We start from the raw sequence: 17332 nt of genomic DNA on the forward strand, positions 1-17332 counted from the left end.
TGTTGATCAGTTGAATCTTCTGTCATAATATTTAATTGTTCCACTTTTTCTGTTATATTCTGTGTAGTTGATTTTTTAGTTGTAATCAAAGTTTGAGTTTGTATATCTGGGCTGACATCTTGTTCTTTTCTGTAACCTCTTATTTCATCAGTAGCTGTAAGAATAGTTTGATGAATTGCTTTCAGTATAGAGAGAATCTGTTCCTGATCTTCATCCATATTCTAGCGCATTAGGTTAAAAGCTTTACAATCAGAAAATGCAAAAAAAAAATTGTCACTGAATATGGAACACAGCTGGGCTTCTCACAGCTGATCTCAAGGTTACATAAATCTTATCTATTGTCTGGGCTACTGGCCAAGTCTCTTTTAAACAATAACAAATTGTAGTATCAGGTTTAGCCACAAGATGTCGCCCCTACCATTTAAAGTTTTCTTTTAAATCCAAAGTTTTTATAATCTTTTCAGTTTTGCTTCTTTTTTATAAGTAAAAACCCAGAACTTCAGTAAGAGTAGAAAATCTTTTAGTCCACAAACTTTAAAAAATAGAATTCCAATTAGGATCAAGTTATTCTTTCAATGTCTTAAACTCCCCTGGATTGTCAGTCGCCGGTGTTTCTAGAGGGAGGGATAAAATCTCCCTTCCCTCTCCACAGGAGGTAAAGTACTTTAAGCAGCTTATGCAGGTAAAAAAGATAGTTAGGATTTAAGAGAGGTAGATCTCACCCAGTCTCATCCGCGCTGCTTTATAATTGCCTGGTGGTAAGTGTGACTTCAGCTGTCTAGTGACAAGCCATATTGCTATGGCTGGTCTTTCATCCGCCGGTTTGGAGGGCTGCCCCGGATCAAGTGGAAGGGCTACTGCCCTCCTGTGATCAAGTGGGGATCCCCTCCTTGCTGGTCGCCCCTACAGGGTGACTTTCGACCCTTTCCAGGGTCCCCCAGTGAAGTGAAACTGGACACGGAAGATGGAGCTTGCCTTCCAGATGTCCATGTCAGCCGCGTCGGCAAACCGGAAGTCCGGAACTTTTTTTTTCTTGCTTGCCAATGTCATCCAGGGAGTAAACCTATCTGTATTTCTAGATCTAACAAGTCTACAGTGACGGCTCTTTGGGCATCAGCAGCTGAAGCAACTGAGCAAAGGGGCCACAATTCTTTCCAATCTTCCTGCATATATTGGCCTCTGGCTATAGGGGATAACCTCTGTCTGTGTCCATTTCCTCCAACCTCCCAGAAAAGCACCAGCTCTACAAAATCAGTGACTGCTGCCTGGTAAAAACATCAGCAACCAGCATCAGGAATGCCCACATCTTCCCAAATCCCATTTGTCCATCAACATTGAACATTTCAGTATAAAAGTCAGTGTAAAGGCGTGTAGGAGAAGAACTTATCTTCTCCACTCTGTCCTTTCACAATCTACTTCTTTGTGTCTGTACATCTCTTCCAAGTCTGACTAAATCACATATCACTTCATTTCTCTTCCTTTTCCACACCATTCTCATCATATCTCTCAAATCCTTCAGCCATCAATTGCTGAATGATGTGGAATTGTAAAGAGCAGAAGGAATGGCCTTGAGGAAGGAAGGGTGGCTATCAAGACAGTGGTCAGATAAAAGAAGCCTGCATTCAGGGCAGGAATCATTCAAGGCTAGTTCTCACAAAGGTAAAAGGAGGATTGGGGAAGCACATTCAGACCTGCAAGATTGTGTTTCTCTAGTTTTGTAATAAAATAGCACTGACCTACATGATACCAGATTCCTAGTCTGATTTGTCTTGAAGGACTAACAGTCAGGCAAAGGAACCAGAAACAACACACAGGGCTGATCAGAGTGGTATGTTTATTGCTGCTCTCATCAGACAAATGTGCTCACTACATATCTACTATATAAACAGTGCAATTGTGGGGAGGATCACTTCTCAGGGACTTCCTTCCCACCAGCAACTCAAGACTAGCCAATCCGATCATCTAGGAATATTTTTAGAAATAACCACATTAATAAATACATATGTTTAAAGGAACATATTAACTCAATCTAATTACATGTTAGTCAAAACAGCGTATTTTCAAAGGGCTATATATTTGATTTTAGACTATACATCACTTTATTTCTAAATAAAGCAAGAAAATCACTGAACAGTCATCTAATCAAAATCCCTTGGGATTATCTGTCCTCCCATCTGAGGTCAAAAGAAGGCTACAGCTTCAAAGGTGGCATCTTCAAATTCTTCTTTCAGTCTCTAGTCTAAAATCTGCCAAAGCTATGATTGTTGTTGAGAGCTTGAAAAAGCTTCTCCTCCAGTTTTTGTTTTGTTGAATAAATTGGCAGAAATAAAACAGAAAAACAGATCCAGGCCCCGGGGATAAGATCCTCTGAGGGCAAGTAATGTGGACAAATGTTCAAAGGTCTCATTCCTGTCACGGGGATCCTGTCGTTTCCTTCCACAAAGACTAGAAATATGGAAAATAATCCGTTAAACACAGAATATTAGATGGAACATAAACAGATCCAAGAACACAGGATTTTTCGACTCAGGAAAATATTCAAAAGAATTTAATAAAACATCTGTTGTCCTACTAGAATCAACTGTAGCGATGATTCCCAATCTAACCCTATATTATAGAGTTGCTTCTCAATTATCATTTCAATTCCTTGACTATCCACATTAAAAGAAGCTTTTGGAGAGATATGAATGCCTTCTGCTAACATTCATAACAGCTCATAACACAGAAAGAGATTCACCTTCATGGTCTTTAGAAGGGTGATGAAGTAGTTGCATATAGATACTTACCTAGAAAACGTTTTTTATCCTCCAAACTCAGCCCATGAAAAACTTCCCAGAACATTTTTATGGTTGGGTGCGTTGAGTTGTATATGTTACGATACACAGCATTCTTCAGTGCAAGAATAATAAATCAGACAATGAGAAAAAAACAACAACAGAACCAATAAGAATAAATAAAAACCTGGATCACATATATCTATCATTCTATAAGCCACTCAGAATCACTTGAATAGTGAGATGGGCAGCGAAAGAAAAGAAAGAAAGAAAGAAAGAAAGACAGATAGAAAAAGAAAGAAAAAGAAGGAAAGAAAGAGAAGGAAAGAAGAAAGAAAGAAAGACAGATAGAAAAAGAAAGAAAAAGAAGGAAAGAAAGAGAAGGAAAGAAAGAAAGAAAGAAAGAAAAAAGAAAAGAGAAGAAAAGGAGAAAGAAGGAAAGAAAAAGAAAAAGAAGGAAGGAAGGAAAGAAGAAAGAATAGAAAGAGAAAGGAAAGAAGGAAGGAAGGAAAAGGAAAGAAAGAAAGAAAGAGAAAGGCTTTAGCAACTTGATCTGCAGCCATGCTCAAACTCCTAAATGCCATCCAGGCAATTCTGTTATTCGCTTATTTGATAAGCTAGGAAAGTTGCGATGGGGAAAAATTAATTCCATTTACCAATTTACCATTTCCCATGCCAACTGAAAATTATGCTGTAGCTAATGGCACAGTTCCATCTCTCCAATCATGATCTGCTCATAAAGGTCCTTAGCATAAAATACATCTCTCCATCCACTTACCTCTTCATACAAATCCCAATTATAATTGGCATTTCCAATTGCCACTTTAATCAGTTGTTCGGGCTCAAAAATACCAACTAGCTGTTCATCCAGGACTTTGTAAAATCCTCTCCTAAACTCACTGAAAACATCATCCACTGATTTGTTGAATATGTAATCCACGTATTTGTCAACAAAGTCTTTCCTTTAAAAAGTAGAAAAGAAGCCTGATTTTTTTCCCCCAAGAAATCAAATTCTTAAACAGAAGTTGGCCTTTTAATAAATTTATGGAGGTTCAGACTCAGATCTCTTTTGGGGAAATTCGGTTAACATCGCTCATAAATCCAAAACTATCTGTTTACATTTATTTGTTAATGTAACAAATGTTCACTTTATTAGATATTTACAAGAATTAGTTGGGACTTAAGGTAAGTCTTTGTACCACAAGGCAAACAATGTATATATTACTCAACATTTAGGCCTTTGAAGGAGAACAAGATTGAAATTTTATAAAGAAAAAAGAATCAAAGACTGGACTTGTTGCATTTTAGTTAGCTGTGTTTCTCTCTTTTCTCTCCATTTCCCCATCTTTTCCCCAAATTCTCACCATACAGTAGTCCTTGAGTTGTGACAGCAGTTGGGACTGGGATTGGTTGTTGTAAGGCAGGGGTGTCAAACTCGCAATGTCATGTGACATGTCGCGACATATCGCAACTTTTTTCCCATTGCTGGAGCTGGGGTGGGCGCGGTTTCGGTATGGTGCATCCGGCCAGCAGGCCAGCAGTTTGACACCCCTGTTGTACAGCACAATGCCATATGACTGCATTGCTTAGCAATGGTAATCCTGCAGTTCCAGTTGTTGTCGTATGTTGTGGCTCCGTCCTGTGGGTCCCTATCATCGGAGGAGGAAGGCTCTGAACATGAAGGAGAGGAGATGGCCAGGCCTCCCTCTCCAGGACCTTCCCCTCTGGTGCGGCCTTCGGTGTCTTCCGATGGAGAGGAGATTGGCCAGGAGCCAGGTGTGTCGGACTCTGAGGAAGATATGTCTTGGCTGGATCCACGCCAGCGTCGGAGGGACAAACNGCTGAGTCACTGGGCCACACCCCACAGGCTATATAAGCAAGGGGTGTGCCGTTTGAAACTCTTGTGATGAACAATACTGAATCTTCTGTTGTAGCACTTCGGAATTATCCTGGACTTTGATTTGTATTTGTACTGTGAGTTATCAGTAAAGGTCTTGGCAGGCAGCCACGGAGTTGCTGCCAAGTGTTTATCTGTGTTTTTGGCAGTGCTGAGCAGTCTTTTAGCCCTCAGCTGACTGGTTGGGGGGTGTGAGTCGGACGGGGGACAGAACATCGTAACCCCAGCACCTTATGGGCCCTTAAGCAGGACAAATACTGGGTAAGGAGCATGGGGATGGGTGCCACAAGCCAGCTGGCATCGGGCACAAGTGGGTGCTGGAGAGTGTGGGCAAGCTGGCAAGGGCTTTGGGTGGGTTTTGTGTAGTGCGCTGGGATGGAGAGGGATGTGGGCAGGTGCAAGTTGTGGGGGAAGCATAAGGGAGTGACTTGCGACCTTCTCTGCTAGATTCCCATTGACTTTGCTTGTGGGAAAGTGGCAGGGAAGTGATAGTGGCTGGCTGTGATGTAATCATGAGCCAGGTGCCTGGGTAATGGCCAAATGACCACAGGGATGCTGCAACAGCCACAACGTTGTGTCAGAAGTTCCCCCTTTTCAGTGCAGTCGGAATTCTGAACCATTGCTGAATGAGAGGGCTACCTACAGTATAGTTTAGATCTGAAGAAATTTAAAAAAAAAATCCCATAGAAATTTCAAATAGTTTGGGGATATCAGTAACTGAAAGTTTAAGAAATTATTCAATTCCTACATAGTGCTTTAGTAATGTCTTGAACTATGATCCCACATTACTTCTAACATCACTGACTATGATAGATGGAGAATCATCTGAATTGTAACATAGTATGTTTGGAGAGATCATTTTAAGACTCATTGATACATACTTATTGGCCTTGTTTACAGCTGTCAAAATGCCATTTTCAATCAAGTCTACATCCATGCCATCCCAGGAAACCTGAAAAATGAAGTTGCTGCATTTTAGGGAAAAGTGTTGAAACTAAAATCGATTTATTAGTATAGTCTCTGCACTGAACAGTGTCAAGACTTTCTATTTATGGGATAGTTGGTGTCAGTAGTTTCAGCCAATGAAGCAGCTATGAATAATGCTTTGACTGGTTCACACGTGGTCTCAAGCCACGGTTTCCCATTATTGCATTTTATTGAATAACTAAGAAGACTCATACAACAATCCAACTTTATACCAAGGTTGCAAACTGGTATAAAGGCTACACCATAAACAAATCATCTTATGACTTAAGTGTGTTGTGTGAATCAGTTTCAGCCTTTAGTGCCTCTAGAACTAAGGAGAAACTTCCTGAATTAACCAGTGGAACAACCTGCCTCCAGAAGCGGTGAATGCTCCAACACTGGAAGTTTTTAAGAAGAAACTGGACAGCCATTTGTCTGAAATGGTGTAGGGTTTCCTGCCTGAGCAGGGGGTTGGACTAGATGACCTCCAAGGTCCCTTCCAACTTTATCATTATTATTATTATCTGGACGACCCAAGGGTATTTGCAGGATGTGGTAAAAAAAATGTGATGTGCATAAAAAACCAAGCTGAGCTTAGATTAAACTATCATTGGTGCCATCTTGATATTTTTTACCACACCCCTGGAAGACCACCTTCTAAAAACAAGATTCAGAATGATGTCTCTTGCATCACTCACCTATTTATTCCAGCTTATTTGTTCACTCACAAGATACACTTTTCCACCTTTTAACTGATTTTACCAGCTCTGATTTTCTTTCACTTTTAGCCTCTGTTCCAGGTTATTAAACATTTGAGGAAGCATCATGAAAGAATGCAGGATACTCACAGAGTAACATAGCTGAAACATGTCTTCAAAATCATCACGTTCATAATCAAGAGCTGTCTGCAAACATCTTGATAACGAAAGGAAATAGAAAATAAAATATTATATGAAGTTCTTCCAGCAAATATTAAAATATTACCAATCCAAAATACATGCTGAAACAGGTTTCACATTTTTATAAGTGTAAGAAAAATGAACAAGATCCCTAGACCAGTCCATGCAATCATGAATACACTCAAGCTTTTTCCTTTTGAGTCATCATATCTAGTGGTGGATATCTATGTATCTAGTGGTCATCATATTTAGAATGGTTAGCTTGATCCAGATAATCAAATACTTGGTGAGAAGATACAGATTTATATTTGTATGAGTGCTCCTGAAAAACTTTTGGATCCAGATAAGTTTCAAAACTAAGCTAGTGGGTAATACTATTTTCCCAGGCCATGCAGTGTATCTAGTTTTAAAGGGGACATGTTTATATTGGGATTTGGATCACATTGGGATTTACTAATCTAGGCTAGGACACCAGTTACATTGGGCAAAAGAGAACATTCCTTCTCCTAGACGCTTCAGAAGAAGTATGTGATGGCTAATATATTTATAGACATGTTTTGGAATAAATATGTTTTCTACAAACCTGTGGCTTCTTATTCTTGCTTCTACTGAAAAATTGAAACAATCTCTGTGCTTATGGAGAGCAAGTACACCACTGGTGCTTTTAAAGGACATTTAATTAATCATTTTCCTACTAATACAGGTAGTCCTCGAGTTACAACAGTTCACTGAGCAACAGTTCAAAGTTACAATACCACCCCCAGAAGTACTTATGACACAGTCTCAAAGTTACAAATGTTGAAGCACCACGGCAGTTGTTCATCCTTACGACCGACTGGAGAGATGCTGCAACATTCCCTCTGCCTATTCCCCATCCCCATCCTGTCACCAATCGCTCACTTACTGTACCTTTTGAAGATCTGCAGAGTCAGGGCCACGTGGCAGAAAGCGGCCATCTTCTTAAACTCTTCTGTCCCCTTTGCGAAAGGTTTTTGGCATGGAGAACAGAGGCCTCCTTGGGCACGATCCTACACCCTCGAAGGCTTCTGTTCTCCATGCCAAAAGCTTTTGCAAAGGGGGCGGAAGGCTTTGGTCCTCTTTGCCAAAGGCTTTTGGTGCAGAGAACAGAGGCCCGAAGGAGCGCAAGAATGTGCCCCCGAAGGCTTCCATTCTCCACACTAAAAGCTTTGGGAAAGGGGATGGAGGCCTGGAGGGGTGTGAGATCGTGCCCCCGAAGGCTTCTGTCCTCTTTACTAAAGGTTTTTGCTGCAGAGAACGGAGGCCTTTGGGAGCACAAACCTGCCCTCCTTCGGGTCTCTGCCCTCTGCGCCAAAAGCTTTTGCAAAGGAGATGGAAGCCTTCGGGGGTGAGATGTCACACACCTTTAGGGTTCTGTCCCCTTTGCAAACGCTTTTGATGCAGAGGACAGAGGCCTGAAGGAGCGCGAGGTCACGCTCTTTCAAAGCCAGCAAGGCTGCCCAGCCATCCAAAAGCAGAGTGGGTATCCTGCCCGGGCAGCCTTGGTGAGTCAGCCAAGCTGAGCAGGGCGGGCTGATTCTGTTCTCGCTGCTCTGCTTTTGGATTGCTGGGAGCAGAAAAAGAAACGGTGGCACAGAGACTGGCGAGAAGACAGCTCACTTGATCATCGAGATCTTCGAAAGGTAAGTGAGTTCTCCACAGCCTCAGTGCCTGTAGAGACCTGGTGGTGAGTGGGGGGGGGGAAGCATGAGATATGTCAGCACTAGCCTTCCCCACCCTGAAACACCTCATTTGCACTTAACGACCTGTACATTCGATTAATGAATGCATTGGGTAAAGCAGGGAGGGATCACGTTTATTTAACACGATCCAATTAATGAATCCTTGGCTTACCAATGTAATTGGTAGGCTCTATTACATTGGTAACTCGAGGATTACCTGTACAGAGATGAAGAGAAAAAAGCAGGTAGACCTCAATCTTTTCCTTCCTCTACAACAGGGGTGTCAAACTCAATTTCATTGAGGGCAGCATCAGCATTGCGGTTGCCCTCAGGGGGCTGGGTGGGTGTAGCCAGGATGGGTGCGGCCTACTGGGTGGGTGTGGATGGAGTGGGTGTGGCCTACTGGGTGGGTGTGGCCAGCTCTACATCGTTCGCGTGAAGGGTGCCTATAGGGGCCTCGGCAGGAGTGGGATAGATCTGAGGGTCTCTGGCAGAAGGGGGTGGGACCAGGGCAAGCACCAAGGCATGGTCCACTGGAGGAGCCTCACTGTTCCTCTCAGGCCATGCAGAGGGGGTGGCTTATGGAGCTAAGACTGAATGCGTTTCAGCATAGATGGCCACCACAAAATTGTACATTGGCTCCTGGCTGGCCTGGGCCAGGGCCAAGGCAGAGGGGGCCGTTCCCTCACTGTTTCCAGAATGGCTTTGCGGGCCACATGAAACCACTTCGCGAGCCGCATCTGGCCCCGGGCCTTGTGTTTGACATGTCTGCTCTACAAGATTTTTGCCTTTGGTTTATCACAGAGAGCACTTTCTCTGTCAGCCATTATAGCTGTGTAAATGGGAACAGTAGAACAATCTTCTATGTTAGTTTGTTATGACAACTCAAATCAAGAGAAGCCTCTTACTGGGCAAGGGATGAAGGGAGGAATGTCAAATGATTTATTGATCTCTACACCTTGGTTAAGTCATCTTAAACCACATTCAGATGTTAGGACCCCATTCCTTTTGGCAGTCTATTAAACACATTCTTTGAAACACAAACATGGCTTTGTAAGTTATAGGGTGAATGCAACAACTGGACAAAATCAATTAAGATTCAACATCCCTACTAAACTGATAGAACTGAATTCATTTACCCTCCTATGACAGGGCTTAGCTCTTGCAGATCACTGAGAGTTGGTTTCTTGTTCAGCAGCTTTTTAAAGAGGGCAAGTGGGAAAGGTATGTAGGCAGTCACTCCGTTGGCTATTGAGAGTCCACAGAGAATCCCAAAAAGGTAATATTTATTCTTCTCCACTGAAGGCTGCAAGAACACACGATTACAGCAACAGAACATCACTACAATTCCCAACATGCACAATCAATGTGAAGGAATACAGATTACTTTTGCAATATTTAAAGGGACAAATGGAATAAATAAATATCCTACAGTAGTAAGATGAATAGTAGTATTAGACCATATAGCGTATGAAAGAACAGAGCAGAGCAGAGCAGAGCAGAGTAGAGTAGAACAGAACAGAAGAGTTGGAGGGGACCTTAGAGGTCTTCAAGGCCAACTCGCTGCTCAGGCAAATCGTTGTCCAATCTTTTCTTAGAAACTCCCAGTGTTGAAGCATTCAGAACTTCTGGAGGCAGGTTGTTCCACTGATTAATTGTTCTAACTGTCAGGAAGTTTCTCCTTAGTTCTAGGTTGCTTCTCTCTTTGGTAAGTTTCCATCCGTTGCTTCTTGTCCTGCCTTCAGGCGCTTTGGAGAATAGCTTGACTCCCTCTTCTCTGTGGCAACCCCTGAGACATTGGAACGCTGCTATCATGTCCCCCCTCGTCCTTCTCTTCATTAAACTAAAGCTTATTTAGTTGCACTTTCATACTCTACTAGAGCCTATTTTATTTTTATCCTGCTTTTATTATTTTTATAATTAAGTCAAGGTGGCGAACATAGCTCCTCCTCCTTCTCCTCCCTAGTCCTATTTTTCCCACCAACAACAACCCTGTGAGAATAGTTGGGCTGAGAGGGAGTGACTGGCCTAAGGTCACCCAGCTGGTTTTCATGCCTAAGGCAGGACTAGAACTCACGTAGCCTGGTGCCTTAACTATTAGGCCAAATTGGTATTCTTGCTTTTCTCTGCACCTAGAAATCAAGACTTAATAGCAAGTGATCTTATGAAAGGTCATGTCTCTTGCTGCCAGACCTCTTATATTTTTTTGCAAGACATCAGCAGAAGACCTACGGTCAGATTAGTGTCCTTTATCAAAGTGCAGATTGCCGAGAGGCTAAATGTCTCCTTTCATTCAGCTCAAGTTTTATATTCCCTTAAGGCAGTGATGGCGAACCTTTTAGAGACCAAGTGCCCAAACTGAAACCCAAAACCCACTTATGTATCGTCGGGTGCCGGGTGGGCATGGCCCATTGGGTGGGTGTGGCCCATTGGGTGGCTGTGGCTGTGGTGGTAACGGCAGACTGGGTAGGACTAAAAAGTTTAATCAATAAATTCTAGCTTTGTGAGATCTTTTTTTTTCCCATGAGAAGCTGAAATTGATTGATTGATTGAACCTTTTTTTTTTCCACACGGCGGCGGAAGACTAAAGCGAAAAGGTTTTATAAAACCCAGCTGAAGGCCTAGGACTGGGGTGATGGCGCCCATGCCCACATAGAGGGCTCTGCGTGCCACCTGTGGCGCCCGTGGCACCACAGCCTTGAGGCATCTTTCCCTCACCTTGGGACCTCAAGAGGTGTTGGGACTACTAATCCTCATAATCCCTCAGGAGTTTTGAAGTTTCTCAAACTAGTCTTCTGATGCACAAAAGACCAGATGTAGAAGTTGGCAAATCAAACTTGCACATATTTCCCCCCCCCCTGTTAAAATCTAGTATCTCACCTAGGATCAACAGGAAAGTTTGAAGGTATCATCTTGAATTATGAGTCCATTTGAACTGGAATTGGGACTGATAAACTTACCTTGGGAGGGAACCACATTGGGGAATTGTGTTCACAATACATAAACATTCCATATTTTGGCTGTACCACCTCTTCAAACACTTGTGAAAAGAATTCCACCAGGATACCTTTATCTTCATAATTAAGTGTTTCATTTTCAAATTGAACCTGCCAAAACAAGTAAAGTTCAAGGAATGTCTATGGAGATTTTCTATCATCCAGGTCATGGTTGTCCCAAAGGTGCTTTTCTGAAAGGCAACTGGACTTTCTTGTTGTTTTTGAAAAATGAAAAGAAAAAAAAATCAAGAAAGTCCAGTTGACTTTTGGAAAAACAACTTTGGGATAGTTCAAGGCATCTATTGACTTCACTGAGAGAAAACTGAGGAATCAGTCTCCATAGAAGCCCTCAAGCAGAGGTTAACAATTGGGCAAGCCTTCATCCAGCAATCTCATTTGTGTCCCATTAGAGAAATAATTGAAAGCAGATCTCAAATTGTTACATGAAGCTGCCTCTGAATGGTTCCCTACCACAATTCCCCTCCACCTGCTTCAAAATCTTCTTTGCAAGGTTCCCCAAGGTTTCTGAACAGACTTGGGAGAATGCCCAGGCAATTCAGGCTTCTGAAAAAATTGAAAAAAGAAAGTGTGACAGTTTTAAGAATTGCATCTAAGAACTGAAACACCAACATCTTTTTTCAGATGGACAAAGAAAGCTGAAAAATGTTGGATTCCTTTGGCGAATAGCAGAGAAGCTCTGAATTTGCAGAAAGTCAAAAGCATTTCTTCTATGGTTTTGGAACTTCATACAGCCCTACCTAGTGTAAGCAGAATAACAGAGCAACAGAGTTGGAAGGGACCTTGGAGGTCTTCTAGTCCAACCCCTGCTCAAGCAGGAAACCCTATAGCATTTCAGACAAATGGTTGTCCAATCTCTTCTTTAAAAACGTCAGTGTTGGAGCACCCACAACTTCTGGAGGCCATTCTGGAGGATTGATTATTTGTTCTGTCAGGAAATTCCTTAGTTCTAGGTTAATTCTCTCCTTGATTGGTTAACCATCTTTAATTTAAATTAAATAATGAATCAAATTAAACCTATTACCTAAAGATTTAGAGGTGCTCCGACTAAAGTTTCCAATCCTGCTAGAAAGATCAATTCAAAAATAAGCCCCACAGAGTTCAGAGGCAAATGTCCCTTGTAGTGTATATAAGAAAAATAAGATGGTGTAGTAATTAAGAGTATTGAATTGTCAACGGAAAACTCAGGCTCTACCCATTCAGCCATGGAACTCATTGGCTGATTTTGGATCCACCACTCAGCCAAGGTATTCCACTGCTGCTAGGTGCAGAAAAATTAGGGGTGACCTTCAACCTGTACATTGTCTCTAGCTTCTTAGAATAAAGGCAAAATACAGGTATACCCCTTACTTACAACAGTTCATTTAGTGCCAAAGTTGTTGTAACTTATGGCCATTTCTCCCATTTATGACCATTGCAGCAGTCATGTGATCGAAATTCAGATGCTTGGCAACTGGCCTGTATTTATGAGGGTTGCCGTGTCCCAGAGTCATGGGATCACTTTTGGCGACCTTCTGACAGGAAAAGTCAATGGGGAAGCCAGATTCACCGAACAACTGTGTTACTAACTTAACAATTAAAAGCTGTGGCAAGAAAAGTCATAAAGTGGGGCAAAACGTGCTTAACAATCGCCTTGCTTAACAACAGAAATTGTGAGCTCAGTTGTGGTTGTAAGTCGAGGACTACCTGTATAATTGTTGTAGAAATCAATAGTGAGTAAACAAACACTTTGTGGATAGATTTTTTAAAAAAGCATTTCCAATTTTTAAGACTATGCCAATGAGTTCTCATATTCAAAGCTCAGATAACCTTGCATCAGCAGACCACACAGAGCTCACCAGCAGGTGCTTTTTCAGGTAGATGTCCTCCATTATACTAAGCTTGTGCCAGGTATCTTCAACGAGAAATTGACGTCGCACTCTCAGAGGAAAAGCGGGAAGTTCTGGAAGGTCACTAGTTCCCAGCCTTCGATTGTAAACCAATTCATTACAAGCTTTCATTTTGAACGCCTGGAGAAGTCCAGAGGGAAAGAGATTAAAAAAAAACAAAAACAATTTCCTTTTTTTTTTAAAACATGGAAGAAATGTAAGGAAATCAAAGGAAGTCTTCTTTTAAGGCAATTTTGATGGTGTGTTTATATTTAAGTATTTTCTCCCCAAATAACATAGTTTTAACAAATGTCTCACTTAGCAACAGAAATTTTGGGCTCAGTTGTGGTCGTAAGTCAAGGACTACCTTTATTAGAAAATTGGAGCTCGCATCTGCATTCCCTTCTTTTGAGAAATAAGATGGCTATTTCAGGATTCCCAACATAGTATACTGTAAGGCACCAATATGTTCGCTTTTGGGGGACCAGCAGACCCCACCCTCTTTTCTAACTTTTAAAAATATTATGGCTAAGATTTCTGCTTATTTGAAGGATCAGTCATATGAAAGTTATATTTCGGTATGGAGAAGATGGATAGATTATATTCAAAAAAAATATGGGACTGACAAGTTCCATTTGGCTTTTGGGTAAAATTTTAAAATATTCTTATTGTTATTATTTTATTAAGTGCTTGTATGTATATTTTATAATAGTTTGTATGATTTTATTATAATTTTGATTAGTAGTGTTGTTTACTAGTTTGTTTGTTTTTTCTTCTTTTAATAATGTACTTAATTTTAATTTTAATTTATTTAAATATATTTTAAAAATGAGTTAAAGTGTGTTATAGATTTGGTTATATAATTAGCTGGTTTATGTTATTTAGATTATGATTATTATTTGTAACCCTGTGAACAGCTCTGGGAAGTGGGGGGGGAGGGGGGTGATAGGGGGGGGATTTATATTGTAAACTTTATAAAACTTTTAATAAAAAAAAATATATTATTGTCACCTTTTAACAATTTGGCACACTACAAAGCAAAGCATCAGCCTCCAGAGTTATCTTAATCTCCAAAATAGCCTTAGAATCTCACATTCTCACACAGTGAATGGGGTGAGAATGACAGTAGCTCCTGTTATGCTACTACTACATACATGTTGGAAGCATCTACCAAGGTGCTTCCAGGTTGAAAGGATTAGCTGGTGACATCACTGTTGCACAGGGAACACACAAGGAGGCGCCTTTCATGTCCCTGGTATTTTCCCGCCAAAGTGGTACCTATTTATCTACTCACATTTGCATGCTTTCAAAGTGCTAAGTTGACAGGAGCTGAGACAAACATCATGCAGCTCGCGCTCTCGGGTTTTGAACTGCCAAACTGTCGACCTCTCAGTGGTCTTCTGACTTAGCGTCCTAACCACATGAGCCATCGTGGCCCCTTCATATTATGCTTATCACTATATATATAATGATACTATCTTGAATGGCTAAAAATGATGGCAATGGGCAGGGATAGGCAACCTTGGCTCTTTCATGACTCGTGGACTTCAACTCCCAGAATTCCTGAGCCAGCCGTGCTGAGGGGAAAGGGACAGTTTCTAAGCTGAGCCATGCTGGCTCAGGAATTCTGGGAGTTGAAGTCCACAAGTCATAAAAGAGCCAAGGTTGCCTACCCCTGGCAATGGGAAACCCACCCACCCCAGTTTATCTTGTGGCACAGAGTTTTCTTGTGACTAGGCACAGAGTGCAGCAAATATGTGTGAACAGGCAAACCTCCTTTGGGGCACCTTTGTGCTCTCAAATTGTCAAAGTCAGAAAGGGCACAAAGGGTCTAAATGATTGGGAACTCCCGGGATAGTTCCATATTTCAAAGCTTGCATGCGCCTTCTATTTTTTTTTAATAGGGGTTCCTTTGAGTAGTTGCAAGGTTCTCTGGAAATGGGTATATTTTGTTTGATTTGAGGGGAACTGCCCACCCCTGGGGAAAGGGCCAGGTCTTGATTGCTCTCAAAAGACTAAAAGGCTGGAGGCCTGCCGATTTCCAGGGGAGGGGAGATTATTCCATATCATATTTTGAATGCTGCAAAATATAATCAAACAAATAAATAAATTGGGGGCCTCATCCAGCAATATACAAGGGGGCACAATGACGAAGGCTGTAAATCAAGGTTTCTCACTTTGGCAACTTTAAGATGCACAGACCTCAATTCCCAGGATTCCCTAGCCAGCATGGATGGCTGGGGAATTCTGGGAATTGAAGTCCACACCTCTTAAAGTTGCCAAGGTTGAAAAACACTGCTCTACACAAATGGTATGCCCACCCCCCACCCTCCATCCCCAAAGCAAATTTCTGATCAGTCTTTTCCCAAGCCGACAAATGTCCGCTTCTCCGCCCAAAGCCATTTTTTATTTTTATTTTTTTTGCACTGGAAAAAATGATTCTTTACCTCTTGTACAGTAAGGGATCCGTAATAAAGTATTTCCCTCTTGGTGGATACATTGTAGATGAAAGGAAAACAGCAGAAAGAGATTAAGCGCTCTTCTTCTGGGATATTCTGCATAATGCGAGGAAAGATTTCCATTTTTTGAAACAAAAGAATCAATATCTCATGAAACCTTCTTCACTTCCCAACTGCCTTTGTCCCTTTGCCTTCCAACCTGCATCAATATACTTTTTTTTTTTTGCTCTTTTCTGGTAAGAAAAAAACAGTACGAAACAGCTAAACTGCTCAATGTGGAATTTGTCATGGTTCCGACAGATGAAACTCTTCAAAGAACTTCGAGGCATTGTTTACCTTAAAGAATCTTTATGGGAGTAGCATAGCTTCGGCACTAACATAGTTGAAGCCAAAAACTGGATTCCCCTCCCCTGAGCACATAGTATCCAAGCACAATTCCCTCCTTCAATTAACAGTCATAAATCACATTGTCCAATTAGTTTGAAATGCAGGCTTTCCCTCCAGTTCTGCTACCAGCCAATTCTTATCATCTCTTATTTCACACACTAATACAATATTGTTATGTCTAACTCCCACCCCATTCCGCCTCCTCCCCCAGCATCATTTAATTCTAAGAGTAAAGCATAAGAAAGAAAAAGGCTGCATCTTCATATGTTGTCAAAGCAAGAACATCCAACGTTAGCAGCGTTGACAGAATTCAACTGTTCTCCAATTTGCCTCAAAAATAAAAACAATGAACCATCTCTCTAAAAACAAATGTTTATGCTTGGGCACAATTCGATAGCTGCTGTAAAGGAAAAAAAAAATCACAATAGAACTGTTTACAATGCCACAGCAAAGACAGTCCCATTTCACCTCTTAGGCAAGGTAATATGTCAGATATGCAGAGAAAAGTCCTACTCATGCATTAAGAAAATGAATCTGTTCTCACACAGTCAGTGATAAAAACACAGCAGCAGTTCTGATCAATGCAAAACCTAAAAACAGATGGAGCCAGGCTAGACTGTTCAAAAGAGAGGGGCAAGTAATTGCTTAGATAGATAGGATGGGAAGAAGGAAGATACACAAACTGTTTTCTTGCTCTTGAAACTCAGGAAATAATAACTTATTTGTAGTTCTTGAATTTCCTGTTAGTTTTCTTAAGTGATTCTAGTTCAGCCTGTAGGATGAAAGGTAGCAACTGGACTGTACACACAATAGCACTTTATTAAGCCACATCTTTTGACACCATTCCTAGCTTTGTCATGAAATATTCACAGCTTCTTGCAAAGAGAGAATTGCTCAACACAACTCTTCCAGAAGGATAGCTTTCAGGCATACAGTAACATATCCATTGGCTTACATGTGAAATGAGTCAGAAACCTAGTACAAATAAGAAATGTGTAATTCCTGTTTTAGTTCAGGCAAATTATGGGATTAGGAGCTGCATGGAAGCCATCTAAAAGTGTCTTGGAAAAGAGGTTTAAACATTGATATTTAATAATACCATTTTTGTTCAATAAAATATTCTTCTCATAACATGCATTAGATTCTTTAAATTGATAATTGGTCTATGTTCAAACCCACTGCCATTTTATAAGTACCTGCTTACATGGTTCTCAGATTTCAAGTCAATCCTAAAGTAAGAAAGTTCTCAGTGTACTGCTTCTCAGTACACTGAACAGATTAAAATTAATTTAGTTTGTACAATTTGCTAATCCCCAGGCTAGTTTACAAACCACGATGCCAGGGTTCTTCTAACACAAAGTGTTAGTA

The 17332-nt window shown here is 41.2% G+C and overlaps 1 protein-coding gene across 1 annotated transcript in view; it reads right to left on the reverse strand.

The window, feature by feature from the left end:
* Positions 1–1781: 1781 nt before the first annotated feature.
* Positions 1782–17332, reverse strand: part of LOC107290994 (probable E3 ubiquitin-protein ligase HERC6) — a 41977-nt gene continuing 26426 nt past the window's right edge. Inside the window, exons 15-23 of the mRNA XM_015819944.2 lie at positions 15566–15673; positions 13089–13259; positions 11197–11343; positions 9376–9542; positions 6486–6552; positions 5553–5623; positions 3553–3736; positions 2787–2889; positions 1782–2445 (exon numbers count right to left, since the gene is read on the reverse strand). Of these exons, the coding sequence (XP_015675430.2) occupies positions 2240–2445; positions 2787–2889; positions 3553–3736; positions 5553–5623; positions 6486–6552; positions 9376–9542; positions 11197–11343; positions 13089–13259; positions 15566–15673 (1224 nt within the window). The 3' untranslated portion in view covers positions 1782–2239. The remainder of the gene's footprint in view (positions 2446–2786; positions 2890–3552; positions 3737–5552; positions 5624–6485; positions 6553–9375; positions 9543–11196; positions 11344–13088; positions 13260–15565; positions 15674–17332) is intronic.

Source organism: Protobothrops mucrosquamatus, unplaced genomic scaffold, assembly GCF_001527695.2.
Source record: "Protobothrops mucrosquamatus isolate PMUCROS unplaced genomic scaffold, P.Mucros_1.0 scaffold1023, whole genome shotgun sequence".
Lineage (NCBI taxonomy): Eukaryota > Metazoa > Chordata > Lepidosauria > Squamata > Viperidae > Protobothrops > Protobothrops mucrosquamatus.